We start from the raw sequence: 18,261 nt of genomic DNA, 5'->3' as shown, positions 1-18,261 counted from the left end.
GTGTAGCCTCTTGCTGGCGCGGAGGATAGTAAGCGAAGTGTTTCGTCTCGGCCATTCCATTTCAGGAAAACGTTCGGTGTCTGCATAAGGGAGTAGCCAGTCCCATATACAGAGCCGCAGCTCAGGCGGTAGCTTTGCAAAAACTCCGAGTTCAGTGCGTTGGGACGACATGGTGTGTGGTAGAATGGAATGATGGACGAAAATGGGTAATGTCGCGAGACAGATTTATAGTGCTTCGGATGACTCACTCGTCAAGTATAGGGAATGACATCGAAATAGCATCAGCAAGGCTCTTGAAGCTTTCGTCTTAGGCGTGTGACTCGTCGATCTTTAATCTTGGCTACCATGGAACGAGGAGCAACACTCTTCATCTCTATTTATAGACAATACAGACTCAAGCCCCGATCTCAACGTAGTCTTTGAATCTCCCAGTTGAGGTGCTCTTTGACCACTACCTGATACAGTAAAAGAAAATAGGCACATTGGCCTGAGCTGTGAATTTTCGGACTGACTGACAGTGAATGTTATTTTCTCGAAGCCTGTACCGGCCCGGACTAAGGCTGCCCATTATGCATCTCTTCTTGTTTCTTTCTTCCTTCTCTCCCACACGCCCCCTCCATGACTTGTTTCTAGGCCTCAAAAGTTAGAGCAAATGCCTTCTTTTCTTCCTTCTTATTATAAGTTAATCTAATGAGAGACATCATGACGGACACCCTGTCTGGTGTCCAAAACAAGGTCAATTCTCATGCTTCCTGCATATTGAAATAGCTAATGATGAATCAGAATCACATTCATTACAGATCAGGATACAATGACAGCACCAGACATGAGCCTTACGTCTGTAAGTATGACTTTCATTGGCTATATACACTACTAATACTAATCCTCCTACGCGTCAAGTATAAAACGCTTATGACATCCCGCGACGAATACACCATGGCGACGAGAGCGCAGTGACTGGCGTGTGGGACCTCCTCCTCAACCATTACTTTAACCAAAGTGATGGCTTTGTCCATAGAAGCGAGGACAAAGTACAAGGGGGCTATGTCGATATTAGTAGCTACCAGTGGGTAGTTCGGCCAAATCAACCCAGGCGTGTGAGGACGCCATTCCTTGTGACGCAGTGCAAGCGCACTGCAAGAGAGAATGACGAGGCCACCTGGACGGAGGGCAGGGAGCAGCTGGAACGATACATGCCACACATGGTGACCCAGCACCCATGGCGCCATCAGCAATACGGCATTATCGCCGTCGGCAGATATGCCGAATTCTACAAGTGGGACGCGGCCAAATCTGAGCCGGTGCTCTACGCCGGCAGGTTTGACATATTGGCCCAATCTGCCATCATTCATGAGGAAATCATGAAGATCCGGGAGGAGCGCCGCGCTGGGCGGTAGTTGAGTCGTGGTACCAACCGTGGCTGAAATGGCCTACTTCTAGCAAGGACCATTAGATAGACACATATCAAGCTTCAAGCAATCTTCATAAGGCACCGCACCTTCGTAGTTACCAGCATGAGTGACTTTGGATGTGAACATGTGAAGGCTACTTGATGAGATTGCAGCTCTAGAGGCACTATGGATGGAGTATCAAAGTCATCATCACTGGCATTATTTGGCATTCTAATGCCCAAGACACAGTCATCGAGGATCGACTGCCAAATTCACTGCCTCTATTCTTCTCCCCTCCATTCTTCTCCCCGACAAAATAATAATTTTGATGTCTTTTGTATGGTAATCAGACCATCTCCAGCGCAAGTATAGGGAAGCAAGTGCTCAATTCATCAGATAATTTCAAAGATCCCATCACTGTGATCCCTAACTACAGCTCCTAATGCTCCTGCCATCACAGTATCAACCTGCGCTGTTAAATCCCAGTGTGAAACATATTCTCTCTAGGTGGCCCATGGAGGTAATTTCAGCCAAGATACTTTTATTAACCATGACTCCTCTGTCCAAGTTTGCAGGCAGCCTAGTTTCGTTACTAAGTCTCAGGGGAAGACTGTCTGATGCTGCCTGAGAACTCCCAGCCGGCTCAGACCTGAAGGAGTGATCGCCGCTTGGATTTGTGTGATTCTCGTCTGCAATGGTCGAGTCGCTTGTTGAAGAGTAGGTAGAATAAAAGATTGCGGATGAGGATGAGCCAACTGTTATGACGGATGCGTTTCCCGCCATACTGATTGCACGTGTATTCGGCAGGGGAAGCGGAGGTGGCATAGACCGGACAGCTGCATAGTTGCCACGGCTGGCATGATTGTGCGTATCGCCTCTCCTTCTAGTCATTCGCTCTCTCACGCGATGGCTCGCGTTCAACCATCTTCCCCGGCGGCGCCAATCTGGTCTATTGTTTGTGTTTTCCGATGGCATCGAGATTCTCCACGTTTCGTTGGGAAGTTGCAGCACCATCGACATGTGGCCCAGGAACATCCAACCCTTCCTTAAAGGGCATCTGATCAGGGGATGACCTCTCTGCAAGCAGAGTTGACAAAACGGACCCCTAGGCATACTGTAAGTACGACCTCGTCTGGGTATGTAGTGATGACAATTCAAGAGGAAGGATAATCTGGAGTCAGAAAAAAGAAGCAGGTCACTAAGATAGCTTGACTGCGGGCACATGCTCTTCCAGGCAGAACTTACAAATGTTTTACTGGTGATAGATTTGTGGAAAAGATGATATTCTGATGATTCGATTAGGTAGGTAGATACAGGAAAAGAATAAGAGAAATTAGACATCTAGAGGCGAATCAGCTTTAAGCAATCTTCCTAAGGCACAGTACCTTACCTTCATAGTTACTAACATAAGTAGCTTTGAATATAAACATATAAAGGCTACTTACTTAGATACTTTCTCTCTAGAGATAGTATCCATATCGAATAGAATGGTTCCCTTTGGTTCTCTAACTGAATCCGACGTTGTAGAACCAGCGGAACGCGACTGCTTACCCCATTGTCCCCATGACATCAATATTCAGATATTATCAGACTTTTTTCTCTGAGTACTCCAAGTTTCAAACCAAATAGTCTCAATGGGTGGCCGATTTTACACTGGCTGTGTCGTATGTGGCATTGAAGCCGGCTTTGGCTTCTGTCAATCGATTTGTGGTCATTACAGAGACTTGAAGGAGTCGGGCCAGGGAGCCCAGCTGCTTTGGCTCGATGCAGACGAGTTGGAAAGGACGTATCGCTTCCGGGAGAAGGAAGAGTGGGTGGGTACTTATCGTCTAAGTTGGTTTCCTTTCTGCCGTTCAATCAATTGAGTTGAACTGATCATCTCAAACAGTCTATTTTGATCGAACGAGCCAGGCGTACCGAGTATCTGGTATTGCACATCTTGCAGATCCCAGTGAGACCTACTTTAAGGCTCCAATCGACAGGAACCAAGCATGCATTGGCTTAACCAACCGAGACCCATCCGGTCTCGTCAGGTACCACGCTAGGAATGTCGGTTTGTGGTCCAACTCATGGGCTAAGCCGGTGGACTGGCGTGAATTCGTCTTTGCGGTTCATGCTTCATGTTGGTCATTGACCCTGAGATTTGTTGATGCTGACGTGGAGAATCATCTCCATTCCATCCTTGCTGTCTCATTAAAGAGGATGACGGAACTCCACACCGAGGAGTTTCTGGTTCGGAATTCATGGGAGAAGAAGCGACGCGCACAGGGTACGTACGGGTAGCCGGCATCTCCGGGGGCCGAATCAATCAATCGATGGGGAAACGTATGGCTGACTCTGATCTGTTTCAAACCGTAGATCCCCTTCGAAGCCCGATCGTCGGCAGGCTGATCGAAGAATGCAAGCGACGACGGGCAGAACCTGCTCCGGCTCTGCGCCGGTCCTCCCGCGTGAGGTCCAGGATTCCGCGGCTAAATCTGCCTTGCGACATTCTCTGCTTGATTCTCGACAGGTTGGACTACCTGAGCGTCCGACGGTTCTGTCAGGCCGTACACTGCCCCCCGATGGACAGCTATTGGCGCGGTCGAGCAACTCCTCATCTCCTCGAGCTGGACGAGATCCGACATGAAGACCTTGACTAGCGACACCTGTGCCTCGAGATTGAGAAATTACGGAGGAGTAGCGAGACCTTTTGGGCTCGAGCTCGTACACTGAAAATACTGCGTCATAACAAGGACGCTCACCTGCGGAATTTGAACAAGGCACAACCACTCACCCCAAAGGATGTTATCAATTATATCCAATTTGGCGTGGGACGTGATGCGGGTCGTAATCGAGCATTCAAGTATCCTGAGGAGTTTAACTAGGATATGAATCTATTAAAAGTAGACTGTTCTGCAGTGGATGCTACACCTGTGCCTTTAGCCAGTGAATTCTACCCTCTCTCTGATTATCTTTTATCACCTGCTATTCTTTCCCTTGTAAGATTATCGCATTCATAGAGCTGAGCAGACAGGCTCTTACCTCATGCTGATTCGTGTTGAACACTGATTGACTAGACAGTTGAATAGGCGAGTCATATGCCTTGGATAGAGCCCATTGGATCCAACCACAACCTCTTGCGGCAGACTATACAATATGAATCGCACGAAGAGGCCTCGTCCTAGCTCGAGCTAATTGCAAGATTTATTAAAAGACAGTCACCATTCTGTACAATACCAAATACAAAAAGCCTTCTTCAATCGGGCAAAGGGTATATCATATAACACACGAGAAAGGTCAAAGTTTCATCTGAGCAGACGGCTGCTGGCCAACGACAGTGCCATTCGATAACTTCAACCCGATGGGAAGCCCACGGATATACAGCTGCGGAAACGGCTGTCCCCGGCGTTTGGCGAGAACCTCCTCGACATCCTTGTACATGTCGTATCTGAGTCGCAGGTTAGACAGTGTGCAGGCAATCTATTAACAGTCACGACTCACCCATTCATCTCCTCGATCGTCAGCTTGTCCTTCTCGCTGGCGACCTTGTACTTTGGAATATTGGTATTGCTTGAGAAGCCTGTTGGCGTTAGCATCGACTTTATCTGTAAAAAGGAGGCGCCTACCAATCCGCTCGTTGATATTGGATGCTGCCTTGGCCGACGCCGCCTGCACCTTGGTGACACGCGGTAGTCGGATCTCCTGGTATGCCTGCAGCGCCTCGGCGACGTTACCGTCAAAATAGTCCGGTCTGAAAAGGATACCCAGCGCAGCGGCGTCCTCGATAGCCATGCAGGCACCTTGACTCTGGTGCGGCATCATCTACAGCCTATCAGCTGAGAGCATCCTGACTTGAAACGGGGAACAACGTACCGGATGACCAGCATCGCCCAACAGACACACCATATTACGGACTAGATACGGGTACGGCTGATGCACCCACAGCCGCCAAGGCCGGATCTCCAGCCCGATCGCCAGATGCGCCCGAACCTGCTTGTCCAGCTCGGGGTACGGCGCCAGCAGCTCCTCAACCGGCCGGTCCGTGCCGCCCCAAGTGTGGTTCGTGAAATCGCCCTTCTCCCGCGGGAAGAAGCAGTAGTACGAGAGCAGGCTGCCGCCGTTGCAGGGCGACAGCACGATCTTGTCCCAGCTGTTTTCCTGGCCGCCCCAGTACAGTACTCCAGCGCACTGTGCTGCGAGTAATCGACCAGCCCGAGGCGGACGGCATCCTCGGTGCGCACGTTGGCGTGCAGACAGCTCGAGTCGGCGGGTTTCTTCTCCGGCTTGAGACCGATGATGCTACGCACGGCGGAGCCGATGCCGTCCGCGCCGACGATGAGGTCGTGCTGGGCGGTTTTGCCGTTGGCGAAGCTGATCACCCCGGTCTCGAGGTTTATATCCTTGCACTGCTTCACTTAGTACCATGTCAATGTGGAGGTCGAGAGTCCTACCTGGTGGTTCACTAGCAACTTCACCGGCGTCCCCTCCCCCTCCTCTTGCATCGCACAGTCCTTCAACATGACATGCATGTACTGCCGATGGAACATGTAGTACACGTAACCCCATCGCTCCTCATACCCATCCAGGTCATACACGCTGACGGGCTCCCCCGTCTTCCAGTCGCGGTTGATCAGCTTGCGCAGCACAACGGGGTCCCCCTGGGCGATATCCACCTTCCACTCGTGCAGCCAGCGCGTGCCGTTCGCCGCGCACGAGATAGAAGCACCCACTTCCCCGGCGAAATCATGGCGCTCGTAGATGGTTACCTCGTGGCCTGCACGGCGCAGCGCAATGGACGCAGCGAGGCCGCCGATGCCGCCTCCCACGACGCCAACGCTGAGTCGCCTCCAGCCTGTGGCGGCGGTTCGCATGTTGCTTGCCGAGTCCGTGTTTGGGTGTTGCAGTCGCATGTTGAGTATGCTTTGTTGCGAGAATGAAGATTCGTTCTAAGGATCTGGCGACCTTGATACGAGGTCTTATACTTCATCCATTCATCATGGCGGCCGCCAACCGCAGTAGTGTATGCGGGCCGCAGACCGGTGCACTATCCGCAGCGGGTTGGTAGATCAGAATAGAAGCAGGATCGCCGTTTCTACCCGGGTTCAGCTGATGATATCTGCGAGTTGGACTGATGTGAGGTTGAGGTTCTTTCTATCTGGAGTATAAGCTCTTTTCTGTGAACCGTGGCTCGATCCGCATACTTTTTGTATCCGCCCCGCGACTCGCCCCCGCATCCGCTCCGAGGGCGTGTGATCGATGATGTCCGGGAGACTGGGACTGATATCATCGCTGTACATTATTAATATATGAGACAGATTGATGAGATTGTCTGTTTGAGTCCTGATTGCTCTGGTTGTTATGCTCCTCTCTTGTAGTAGATGTACCAGTCTTCGGAGAGGGATCAAGAGGTATACATCACTGGTTCAGTCTAAACAGACGTTAGCGCATTGTAGCAGGGATGGTAATCCTTATAGACAGCGCTGCAAGGCGATCTACGCTGTCCGATGTACACCTTGTCGGACTTTGTCTCGAATTACACCTATGTGAAGTAGAAGGAGTGGTATCAACAATGAGATATTGCTAATCGAGTCGTCGATACAAAGGATAGTTCATACAGCTTAGCTCTACAGAATAGCCGTCGCGTTTGCATGAGATCCAACACCTCCTAAACCACAGTTAGCGATCGTTCAACACCACATCGGTGGGAGGCAACACATACCAGCAACATTGGCCGGAGCGCTCGTCATGAAGAAAGTCCACTTCTTCCTTTCCCGGCACTTGACCGCCAACTTCTCCAAATCCCACATCTCACCCAGGGGCATCCCCCACAACGCCAGAATGTTCTGATGCATGTAGTTCCCGTCAGCCGGTGGCCAGCACTCGAACGTGGGCGAGTCTCCTGCAACCGCGGCAAAGTAGCAATCATGAAGCCAGTCCAGGAGCGCCTCTTCTTGCTTCAAACCCGCCCACTTAAGATCATCGTGTGCGCGCTCGGCGGCCGCCGTGCGCTCCGCTGGAGTCAGCTGGTTATACCGTTCTACGAACCCGGAGCGAACCATGAGGATGTCGCCTACTCTGACGTCCCCGCCTTGCGACTCCGGACGGAGATCGATCCCCTGGTACGTGGCGCAGGCTTTGAGGTCGTCGAAGGAGATGGGGTGCGCCGTATATGGGTCATAGTCGATGTTGTGGATTTTCGCATAGTGGCGATAGTCGATCAGGATGCCGCGGCCGGCAATACCATGGACAGCCCAGTGGTGGATGCTGCAGCGGAGGTTCGCGTTTTCGCCGACGATGTCGGAGGGTTTGGTCTGCGTCACGTTAGTGTGACTGACGGAGTGCATGGGGCGCAAGAGACACATACGCCGTTGTAGAAGGTTTGAGAATCGATATGTGAGAACTGTGATCTGTTAACACTACACCCCAGACTATAGCAGAGACCTGCTTGCAGCCTTACATGTCGGAATCCATCCCATTGCGTACCACTCTGTGTGTTCAACGTATACGTATCATCGTACGCCACACCCTCGACCAGTAACTTGATTTTATGCTGAAAAGCCTCCCGTCCAAAAGCCGGAGTCTCGGGAACATTCAACGGAAGACTGTCTTCCATCAGTTATCTCACTCAAACATCTACGGCATGACGTCTCTCACTCAAGCCGAACCATTTCCCCCGTCTGAATCTCCGCCGCGGCAGCCTTCACCCGCTCCGGAGTAAGCAGATTCAGTCTCCCAAGCTATGCACATCACATCAGCATCTGACTACAACTTCTCCGAAGAGGGGAACTCACCGAATCATCTTCACCCCACACCCAAGCCGCACCTTCCGGCGCTCCAGTGAGCGTGGGCAACTCGTTGCGAGAAGGAAACCGGGTACAAGTAGGATCCCAGGGGAGCCGGTCAGGCACTTGCACTCGAGAAGACATTGTATCCGGCAACACCGAGGCAGAGATGGGATTTGAGGACAAAGTATCGGCGACTTTCTTGAGTCGATCCGAGGCGACCATGGTGCCGAGGAGTCCTTGTTTATATAGTACGTGAGACGAGCGATTCTTGTGCTACAGCGTCGGTGGGGATCCTAGTTTATTGAGGCAATTGTGGACAAGAAAAGAACTGGAACCGAGCCGACCCTCGGTATTTAGTGGTTTTGCAAACGGAAAGGTGGATAATGCTCATCAACTGTCTTGCTCGATTGAGACATGGGCCTTTGGTTGTAGCCGTGGGACGGTAGAGTGACGAAGGGCGAACCCCCATTCTTTCTCCACTCCTTATATCGACCATTGTCCATAGTGCGGGGGACCACTGCAATAGTTTGATCTATCCAGTGTCCAAGCGTCCAGAACGTGAGAGCGGAAAGCTTGTTTGGCCGAGGTGAACAGGGCAGAGTGTGGGTATTGACACCGATAATGCGGAGTTAAAAGGGACGATCATCCAGTTCATACTAGGCATGCTTGGACTATCGAAAGAACGAATCAACAGCTGCAGAAGGGGAGAAGAGTCGGACATCCCCCAGCGAAGCGTGTCTTCAATGTTCAACATCCAGCTGCTGAAAGTGGCTCTGCAAACAACAGGTAAAGATGGCGGTTCTCCGCACGTCTTGAGCCGAGGATAACTACTGTATCTTCGGCCGACCCCTCAGTCATTGACGATTTATCTGTGAGCAACTGGATATTACAAGCTGTAGGACAAGAAATAGTGGGGTAGGCTCGATGGCCCTTTTTTTGTGATTTTCATTCAGAATGATATCTTCTCGAATATGGTACATAAGTCAGGTGTGTCTGCTGTCGACAGCAACATGAGAGATAAGCCTTCAATAGGCAGGGCATCATCACATCAGCCAGATCCAGGACGAAGAGCAGGCTACATGTCCTGACACGTAAAGGGGAAAATAAACTGTTCATCATCACCGTCTGTGCGGTCACCAAGGCCATGCAAGTGGTAAAAATAGATAAACGCCGTGAACAGAAACCGTATCAAAACAGTACAACGCTCACCAAGCCCGCCGTGATTCGTACTAATCCCAATCGCAACATTAGAACTTGATTGATATCGAGTATTTCCTAGGATGCGACCATCCAGACGCCGAGATTCATCAAAAACAACAGAAGTCGGTGAGTAAAATCGCTAATCGAACAGCATCAAGGAATCTCAAGAAAATGAGACGGTGACTAGATCGGTGCAGGCACGCCGGTAGACTGCGAATTGCTGCGTCCCCGATAGTTACCACGGCCTCGAGTGTTGTAGCCACGGCCATAACCACCACGACCCCGGCCACCGTAGCCTCTGCCTCTGCCACGGCCCCTGTAATGACCGCGATAGCCATCAACGCTACCCTGGCCGAAGGTCTCAATGTTCCGCTTCTCTTCTTCGCCGCGCCACTCACGACCGCCAGGTCGACCTCCGCTGCGTTCCTCGCGGTCACGAGCCTCGCTGGAGATGTTGTCGAAGAATGAGGCAGTCTTGTTGTAACCAGACGTAGTGGTGGACGGGGCATGATGAGTGGTATCAACAGCTTCGACCTCACCGTTCTCGACGTGTGCTTCGGCCTCGTGCACAGGAGAGCCGGTGGCAATGGCTTCCTTGACCAGATCTTGCTTGTTGAACTTGGCATTGGCACTTTCAAAATCATAGTCAGTGTCGGGGACTTCAACCTTCTTGGCTGGTCCCTGGTAATGACCGCGATGACCACTACGTCCACCGCGATGTCCACCACGTGGAGGACGGCCGCCTTCGTGCGTCTTCAATTCACCAATCTGCTTGGTCACGGCGTCAACAACTGCATCCTGCGCGGATGGTCTCTGAGCATTAGGCTGTGGCAGCTTGGCCATGGCGGCAGCAACCGCAGCAGTTGCAGCACGAGTAGCCTCCGTGATAGCGGACAACGCAGGTCCTTGTGACACATTATTTCCCGGAACACTAGCAAGAGGAGGATTGGCTACAGCCGGAATAGGCGGCTTAGGTAGGTTGGTGACAGGAATCGCTGGCTGAACACGACCCCCCTTAGGTCCAGTGGGAGGTACCTTGGATGGTGTTCCAGGACCAGCTCCAAGAGCGGCTGCTTGCGCACTTTGAGAAGTAGAGGCCTTTACGGCTTCTGTTACGGAAGGCTTAGACTCGACGGGGGGTGGAGGAGGATTCTGTGCAGATGGAGCAGGGGCAGGTGTGGCGTTCCGGCTAGTGGGCTTACTCGTCTGCCGGTCACCAACCGGGAGCTCCGACGTCGGCTTGGGTACATTTACAGGACCCGCGCCCGGAGCTCCAGCTCGATTCTGGGGAGGGGGAGTTTGGTGTGGTCCAGGGGCAGAAATAGGCATCTGAGGAGGAAATTGTCCAGGTCCTGGAGGAAATCCCTGGCCAGGAGGAGGGTACCATCCCGGTGGAGCACCATACGGCATGTTCGGAAATCCAGGTCCAGGTGGGAAGCCAGGAGCGCCGAAGCGTTGTCCATAAGGTGGGTAGAAGCCTGGAAATTGTGGCTGCTGAGGATATCCAGGGGGGTTGGGACGAGGAATCTGAGGCTGTTGTGGTGGTTGAGGTTGAGAAGGTCCTTGAGGGGCGGGTCCTGGGCGAGACATGCTCTGTTTCATTCAAGTCAGCAAATTGTCCAAGTTGCACCAGTCATGTCTGTAACAAAGAAAGAACAAATTGCATGGTTTTTGTTGATCATCAGAAGGAAGGCAACGGAAATCTCTACACGATTTTGCGCATTCAGAACAGGTCTGTGAGTTTACATCCGAAATATTTCATCACCTGATCAACCAACCCGACCGTGTCAAGTCGAGCGACTTGCACGCATGTGGTCCCACGGTATGAAGGGAAGGGGGAAGAAATCAAATCAAGGTCCGGTTGAACTTACCCCTAGGATAGCAGGGTCGTCCGGCACCTGAGGAGGTTCAGGCTGTGCATTTTCCTTCGTCTCCTCGGCTACGCTAATGTCCTTTACATCACTCCCACGGAAGACAATGTATTCATAGACACTGGCAGACGGAGGGATCTCCTCAGCCGGATTTCCTCGTCTGCCTTCTGTTCCAAAAGAGACGACATTCTCAAGAGCTATTGTCGAGGCCTCAGGGTTGATCTCATGTAAAGTACCAACGTAACTAGGGATAAGCAAGTTAGTCAATGGCCAAGCAAGCGAGTCCGACCAAATAGAGGGTCATCATACCGAATGTCACTCTTGGAGATGAGGTTGAAACGCTGACTGCTAGGTGTTAACTCCAGTCTACAAGCCGCACAAACCCTGGTTCAGACCAGTGTAGGCATAAAAGACTGACCCTATGAGATGGTTCATATCCATGCTGGACAGGGTTTGCGCGGACAACCGCGCCAGAAAAGGAGGCCGGGGGAAGAGAGGGAAGAGGAGAGAGGAAAAGAGAAGAAATTCGATCAGAATTTATAGCTGCGAGAAAGAGACGGAAAGTAAGCGAGCGAAGCGAGAGAAAGAGAGGAGATGGGAAAAGGGTTGAGACCGGCTACCGTGTTTTTGTGGTGGGAAAGCTCTGACTACGGCGAACCACAGGAGCTTAGTGAGCAGGTCCTTCGTCTCTTTTGCTCTTTTCTGCTGGATGCTCTCAGGTTCCAGTCCCGCCGCCAATGTTACACTGGACGAGAAAATACTTATAATTCGTTGAATAAATTTTAATATACTGGCTACCATTTATATCCATCATGTCGCGTTCTACGCATCGGGATGACTTCTTTCAAACCTCGTTCGTGATGATTACTACCAGGTTGCTCTGTGTTGCTCCCTCTCACTAACTACTTGTGCCTCCTAATTTTGCAGGGCTGCCTTGGAAGAGCAGAAGCGAAAAGACGCTAAATCCCGGAACACCAACGGGAGCCCCATCAAGTTGCAGAGTAAGATATTGGCCATTGCAGCAGATCCTGTGAACCCAGGTGCTGTGTTTGTTGCGCAGAGTACTGGGATTGTCCGGAAGATCATATTAGAAGTAGGTGCATGGTATCCTTTTCGCTGGATGCCACACGGGTGCTCGTAACTAAATCAATCTTTCACTCTCTTGCTATTGTTGCAGACAGGTGAGACTGCTGCCGTTTTCAAGGGCCCGACTGCCCCAGTGACAAGCATCTGCTTTAGCCCCGATGGCAAGCTGTTATTTGCCGGTTGCTGGGATAAGACCATTTGGAGCTGGGATGTGGCCTCAGGACAGCCGCAACACCGATATGAAGGCCACACCGACTTCGTAAGATCGGTCATCAGCTCACGCCTACGTGGGCAAGATCTTCTGATTTCAGGAGGCGCCGATGCGCAAATCTTAGTTTTCGACATCGCCAGCGGAAAGCGCCTTTATACGCTCAAGGGCCACGCCAAGGGTGTCCAGGACTTGACTGTGGATCCGACTTCCCTCGACCCGGAGAGCAAGTCACTTGTTGTATTTAGTGCTGGCAGTGATCGAGAAATTCGTTGGTTTGACATTACCTCCGGTAGTCAAGATCTCACCGCCATGGATCCTCTTTTGGCGCATGACACGAGCGTTTACAAGTTGTTCTTCGACAGCGACGGAGATCTATGGACGGCTTCGGCCGATAAGACAGCCAAGTGTCTCGTGAGAGAGGATGGTTGGAAAGCGAACCTGACGCTGAGTCACCCGGATTTTGTTCGAGATGTTGTAGTCCACGAGCAAGGCGGTTGGGTCATTACCGCATGCCGGGACGAGGAAGTTCGAGTATGGAATTGCTCGGTCAGTCGATGTCTATTGAAGAGCGAGCTGTCTTCTATCACTAACCTCTCTATAATTCACAGACCGGTCAACTTTATCATACATTTTCCGGACACTTCGAAGAGGTTACAGGGCTGGTCCTCATAGGGTCCACCGTCGTGAGCGTCAGCATCGATGCTACTATTCGCCAATGGTCTTTGCGACCTGACGACTTACGAACGGCAGTGGAAAAGGCCAAGGAAGCCAAGGCTGAGGAGGAGGAACCGGAGCAAAACCCCGAATCGATGCTAACCGAGGAAGAAGAGCGGGAATTGGCGGAGCTGATGAATGAGGATTAACAGTGTTGGGGGCAAGATTATACTAAATATCGTTGTCATATACCCGGAGCGTCATTGAAAGGCTTACGTTAAAGTACATAATGCCAGCTATCTACTCATTATTCCCAAACTACTCGCTAGCGACAGTAATCAACTCCATCGATTGACATCGAGTGCCGGACTGTCACGTGATAGCTTGATGCATAAATGACGCACTCCGGCGATGATCTCCCGGATGCGGGACAGGCTAACGCGTAGCACAGACTCTCCTCCCCTAGAGACCAACTCTTATTCACCAGAGGTACATTCTGATTGCTACCTTCTTGTAGTATTTGCAGACCAACGGATCCTTGTCGCTTTGACAGTTCTCCAATAGTCTGACCAGAGGCGTCCCGTGCGGCTTGAGCTGAATCGTCGCCGTATCTTATCAGTGGGCAGCCCCTCCCTCGTCGTATTCTGGTACGACCATTATCCGACTTGTTGACGACAGCTCGCTACACAATCACCTCCCGATTATGCAAAATGGCGGCAACAGCAGCCATGCATCCTCAGACACACCTGGGCAGTGCGGACCATGGGCCGAAGCTTGTCAATAGGCTGCGAGATAGCAGGTCGCCTTATGTAAGACTCGCACACTGCAGGCAATTCAAGTTGCCGATTCTAATCTCTTCATTAGGTCAGAGCTCACATGAACAATCCGGTCGCCTGGCAATTATGGGATGCAGAGGCCATCGAATTAGCCAGACGGTATAACCGACTCATCTTTTTGAGCATCGGTTATTCAGCGTGTCACTGTTCGTTTCCCCTTGTATGCACGTTGTAGAGGTGGTAATGCTAAGAAATAATGTGATCCAGGGTGCCATGTCATGGAAAGGGAATCGTTCATGTCGCAAGAAGTAGCCTCGTTGCTGAACGAATCCTTCATTCCGATCAAAGTGGACAGAGAAGAGAGACCTGATATCGACGACGTTTATATGAATTACGTCCAAGCTACGACCGGCTCTGGCGGCTGGCCTTTGAGTGTATTTCTGACGCCAAATCTTGAGCCTGTGTTTGGTGGCACCTACTGGCCTGGCCCGAACTCATCAACACTCTCCAGACAGGACACAGTTGGTTTCGTGGATATCCTGGAGAAACTGCGAGATGTGTGGAAGACTCAGCAGCAACGATGCCTCGATAGTGCGAAAGAGATCACGCGACAACTGAGGGAGTTCGCGGAGGAAGGAACACATTCCCAACAAGGCGATCGGCAGGCGGATGAGGATCTGGACATCGAGCTTCTGGAGGAGGCATATCAGCATTTCGCTTCGCGATATGATACTGTAAACGGAGGCTTTTCGCGCGCGCCCAAGTTTCCCACGCCTGCCAACTTAAGCTTCCTCCTGCGCCTGAAGACATACCCAAGTGCCGTGTCGGATATTGTAGGACAAGAGGAGTGTGACAAGGCAGCTGCCATGGCAGTGAGCACGCTCATTAGTATGGCGCGCGGAGGAATCAGGGATCACATCGGCCATGGTTTCGCGCGATACAGCGTGACCTCGGATTGGAGTCTACCCCATTTTGAAAAGATGCTTTACGACCAGGCGCAGCTTCTGGATGTATACGTCGACGCGTTCAAAATCACACATAACCCTGAACTCTTGGGTGCCATATATGACCTTGCCACATATCTCACCACCGCCCCAATCCAGTCGCCAGTGGGTGCTTTTCACTCATCCGAGGACGCAGACAGTCTGCCAACGCCTAACGAGACGGAAAAGCGCGAAGGTGCCTTTTACGTCTGGACTTTGAAGGAACTCACGCAAGTTCTCGGCCAGCGAGATGCTGGTGTTTGTGCTCGGCATTGGGGTGTGCTTCCTGATGGTAACATTGCCCCCGAACACGACCCGCACGATGAATTCATGAATCAAAACGTACTTTCCATCAAGGTCACTCCGAGCAAGCTCGCAAGAGAATTTGGGTTGAGCGAGGAGGAGGTCGTGAAGATCATCAAGTCGGCAAAACAGAAACTACGTGAATACCGTGAGACGACTCGGGTACGACCTGATTTGGATGACAAGGTTATTGTGGCTTGGAACGGGCTTGCCATCGGCGCGCTCGCCAAATGCAGTGCCTTGTTCGAAGAGATCGAAAGCTCAAAGGCTGTGCAGTGTCGCGAGGCAGCAGCACGAGCGATCAACTTCATCAAGGAGAACTTGTTGGAGARGGCGACGGGTCAGCTCTGGCGTATCTATCGCGATGGTAGCAGGGGAGAAACCCCTGGCTTTGCAGACGACTACGCTTATCTCATCCACGGTCTGTTGGATATGTATGAAGCTACTTACGACGACAGTTATCTACAGTTCGCGGAGCAGCTGCAGAGTATGTTCCATGATCGCGGCTCATTTGGTTGAACTGTATTGACGCAAGCAGAATATCTCAACGATAACTTCCTTGCCTACGTAGGCTCGACGCCAGCGGGTTACTACAGCACACCTTCCACCATGACACCCGGCATGCCGGGTCCTCTTCTTCGTCTGAAAACTGGAACCGAGTCAGCTACACCATCCGTCAATGGGGTTATCGCTCGTAACCTGCTCCGTCTCTCGGCATTGTTAGAGGATGAAGAGTACCGTACACTGGCCCGCCAGACATGCCACTCCTTCTCCGTGGAGATCCTGCAGCATCCTTTCCTGTTTGTTGGCCTTCTTGATGTCATTGTCGGACTCCAGACGACAACGCGGAGCGTAACGGGTGTCTTCTGTACTGCAAATCTTCCTCAGAGCGCTACTTCAGAAGGGTCTGGTAGACTTATCAACAAGCCAGACGAGCCCGTGTCGGTACGGGATATGATTATCAAAAAGATTCGGAGCGAGGCTGGGTCGACGATGGTCACGTCGGCTACGGTAACATCTCTAGTCGACATCAGGCCATCCCATCTTGGTGACTTTGTTGGCAACCAATCTTTCTGGCTCAGGACTCGAAACCCACTATTCAAAGAGCTCAAGCCGTCGGAGCCGGCGAAGAATTATCTGATGATCTGCGAGAGCGGCAGGTGCAGAATGGTTGACGTCTAAAAGTGCAGATAGGAGTTAATTTTGAGTTTTGCTTTTCTTGGTCAGCTTGGTGTTTTCAAGGTTTTCCTGATTCTTTTGGACTTTGAATAAGGGATAAATGTACTCTATGCGGGCCATACTCCGTGGCTTGCTAGAAGTTACAGCAACACTCAATCTAAAACATCTTAGCTTTATACGCCGAGCACTATTCTATCGGGGTATCCTCCACCACCAACAAGAGATGAAGATCGTCTTGACCAATTGAATCTTGACCCGACGACTAAGGATTGACAGTTACAGCTAAGACACGTATCATATTAGCTGCTCAGCAAGCGCTCATTCTGAAACGAAGGGCTTTCGTCGCGGTCCCGGCCCATGGTCAAAGGCATCGTACCACGACCCTGCAGGTAGCTAAGGCAGTTGGCCCGACGGAATCGCAATCGGATCGCTTTCAAACGCCGCGGACAGGGATGTGGAATTTCGTTTCAGATGCTGGGTATGGTATGAGCTCACCGCAAGCTTGTGCGTACGCGATCATTGTGAGTGCAGGTCCTTGTAGCTGCGGGTTCCTTGAAAAGAGTGAATCACTTTCATGGAAACAAATCTGAAGACTACTGTGGCAGATGAAAGTCTCAAGGAATAACAGTTGCTGTAGCCCTAGTGAACAAATCCGAGGACAATCCCACCCCGAAAGAACCGATCTGTGAGTTCTCTCCTTGGGAGTTCGGCACATATGATAACTCGATCTATGGATTCGCGCCACTGGAGTATCTGGGCTCTCGATTTGTGAATGGTGTGGTGCCAGAAAACGAGACCTGTGTGCGTGGCTACGGCAATGCCGGTCTTATCATGGGAACATCCAGTACATAATCAGGGTGGTGTGGACATCGCTGCCCAGCTACGCAAGATTATCCCCGAGATTTCCTCTCAAGACGCCTCTCTTGGAGAAGTGCTTTCAAATGCTGTGGAAGAATACCTCGGCGCCGTCAGTTCGACAGAACCGATACCACTGCTCCGAAGGCTTGCAGTCAGTGCTTCCAACGTTACTGCTGGAATGGAACGATCGATGACCGGACCCCATCATCACCCTATGTGCCGTCGGTCACTTTGTCTTCTTCTCCGACGTCTGGATCCACTTCCACATCTGCAGCTGCTCGTGGCATGAGTACCTCACTTGTTCCCGCTGGCTGGTCTGCCGTGGCAATTGTTGGTATGATCCTTTCCGAGCTCATCTAATCCGATGTGGAAATGAGTGGTGTCCCTGCCTAAGGCTTGGCCTGGGGGCGAAGCCGATTGTTTCTAATAGAAAAGCGGGGGAGGTTTATTCTTCATCTGCGAAGGATTCCATGTTGGGTTCCTATTTAATCATAAATGAAGGAGGGCTGATAGGAGATAAGCACGTACAATTTCCAAATTTCCTTTAACCAGCGTCGGTATCCCTGTTTCCTTTTAAGTCGTATATAAATTGAGCCTAGATAGTCATTTATTAAGAAGAATTAGACCTTTATTTAATTTGGACTTGCATACAAATTCTTAGTCATATCAAAACTTTACTAGCATATCTTAATTCAAAACTACATCTACGGGCCACTATGGTTGTGGCGTGGCATCAGGTTTGAACCTTGCAGACGGATATATATTTTGTCCTGGGCGAAAAACTACGAGGGCTCCATTAGACATGTGTAAGCCATTCAAGTCCGTTTGATTAATCTATTGCTTCCGTCTCTTGATCTCGAAATATGTCCACTACTCGTTAAAAAAGAAGTGACAGATGACACATGAGATGTCACCTAACGCCTGCAATCTCATTTCAGTGGCAATGACGCTGAGGCGTGGAACCGGGAGACTCAGAAGGCAC

At 51.2% G+C, this 18,261-nt stretch overlaps 7 protein-coding genes across 7 annotated transcripts; 4 read left to right on the top strand and 3 right to left on the bottom strand.

Annotated features, from left to right (window-relative positions):
• Window positions 1-811: 811 nt before the first annotated feature.
• Aspvir_008599 (uncharacterized protein) lies at window positions 812-1,397 on the top strand (the record flags this gene model as incomplete). Its single annotated transcript, XM_043271767.1, has 3 exons — window positions 812-841; window positions 901-953; window positions 1,019-1,397. 3 exons carry the CDS (start codon window positions 812-814, stop codon window positions 1,395-1,397), a joined length of 462 nt encoding a protein of 153 aa, XP_043127702.1.
• Window positions 1,398-3,025: 1,628 nt separating this feature from the next.
• Aspvir_008598 (uncharacterized protein) lies at window positions 3,026-4,033 on the top strand (the record flags this gene model as incomplete). Its single annotated transcript, XM_043271766.1, has 3 exons — window positions 3,026-3,224; window positions 3,280-3,660; window positions 3,750-4,033. 3 exons carry the CDS (start codon window positions 3,026-3,028, stop codon window positions 4,031-4,033), a joined length of 864 nt encoding a protein of 287 aa, XP_043127701.1.
• A 637-nt stretch (window positions 4,034-4,670) lies between these two features.
• Window positions 4,671-6,283, bottom strand: Aspvir_008597 (FAD-dependent oxidoreductase; the record flags this gene model as incomplete). Its single annotated transcript, XM_043271765.1, has 6 exons — window positions 4,671-4,821; window positions 4,875-4,953; window positions 5,000-5,195; window positions 5,247-5,561; window positions 5,582-5,779; window positions 5,825-6,283. 6 exons carry the CDS (start codon window positions 6,281-6,283, stop codon window positions 4,671-4,673), a joined length of 1,398 nt encoding a protein of 465 aa, XP_043127700.1.
• Window positions 6,284-6,997: 714 nt separating this feature from the next.
• On the bottom strand, window positions 6,998-8,380 carry Aspvir_008596 (uncharacterized protein; the record flags this gene model as incomplete). The annotated part of the gene is made up of 6 exons (XM_043271764.1): window positions 6,998-7,038; window positions 7,093-7,684; window positions 7,738-7,773; window positions 7,831-7,975; window positions 8,028-8,110; window positions 8,165-8,380. 6 exons carry the CDS (start codon window positions 8,378-8,380, stop codon window positions 6,998-7,000), a joined length of 1,113 nt encoding a protein of 370 aa, XP_043127699.1.
• A 1,161-nt stretch (window positions 8,381-9,541) lies between these two features.
• Window positions 9,542-11,670, bottom strand: Aspvir_008595 (putative G2/M phase checkpoint control protein Sum2; the record flags this gene model as incomplete). The annotated part of the gene is made up of 4 exons (XM_043271763.1): window positions 9,542-10,951; window positions 11,230-11,473; window positions 11,539-11,574; window positions 11,648-11,670. The coding sequence occupies 4 exons, from the start codon at window positions 11,668-11,670 to the stop codon at window positions 9,542-9,544; spliced, it is 1,713 nt and encodes a 570-aa protein (XP_043127698.1).
• A 371-nt stretch (window positions 11,671-12,041) lies between these two features.
• On the top strand, window positions 12,042-13,389 carry Aspvir_008594 (WD40 repeat domain-containing protein; the record flags this gene model as incomplete). The annotated part of the gene is made up of 4 exons (XM_043271762.1): window positions 12,042-12,082; window positions 12,157-12,322; window positions 12,407-13,072; window positions 13,135-13,389. The coding sequence occupies 4 exons, from the start codon at window positions 12,042-12,044 to the stop codon at window positions 13,387-13,389; spliced, it is 1,128 nt and encodes a 375-aa protein (XP_043127697.1).
• A 501-nt stretch (window positions 13,390-13,890) lies between these two features.
• On the top strand, window positions 13,891-16,424 carry Aspvir_008593 (thioredoxin domain-containing protein; the record flags this gene model as incomplete). The annotated part of the gene is made up of 4 exons (XM_043271761.1): window positions 13,891-13,989; window positions 14,045-14,162; window positions 14,224-15,729; window positions 15,781-16,424. 4 exons carry the CDS (start codon window positions 13,891-13,893, stop codon window positions 16,422-16,424), a joined length of 2,367 nt encoding a protein of 788 aa, XP_043127696.1.
• Between the last annotated feature and the right edge of the window lie 1,837 nt (window positions 16,425-18,261).

This window comes from Aspergillus viridinutans (assembly GCF_018404265.1).
Source record: "Aspergillus viridinutans IFM 47045 DNA, scaffold_7, whole genome shotgun sequence".
Lineage (NCBI taxonomy): Eukaryota > Fungi > Ascomycota > Eurotiomycetes > Eurotiales > Aspergillaceae > Aspergillus > Aspergillus viridinutans.
This window is presented reverse-complemented; position numbering and strand designations above follow the sequence as displayed.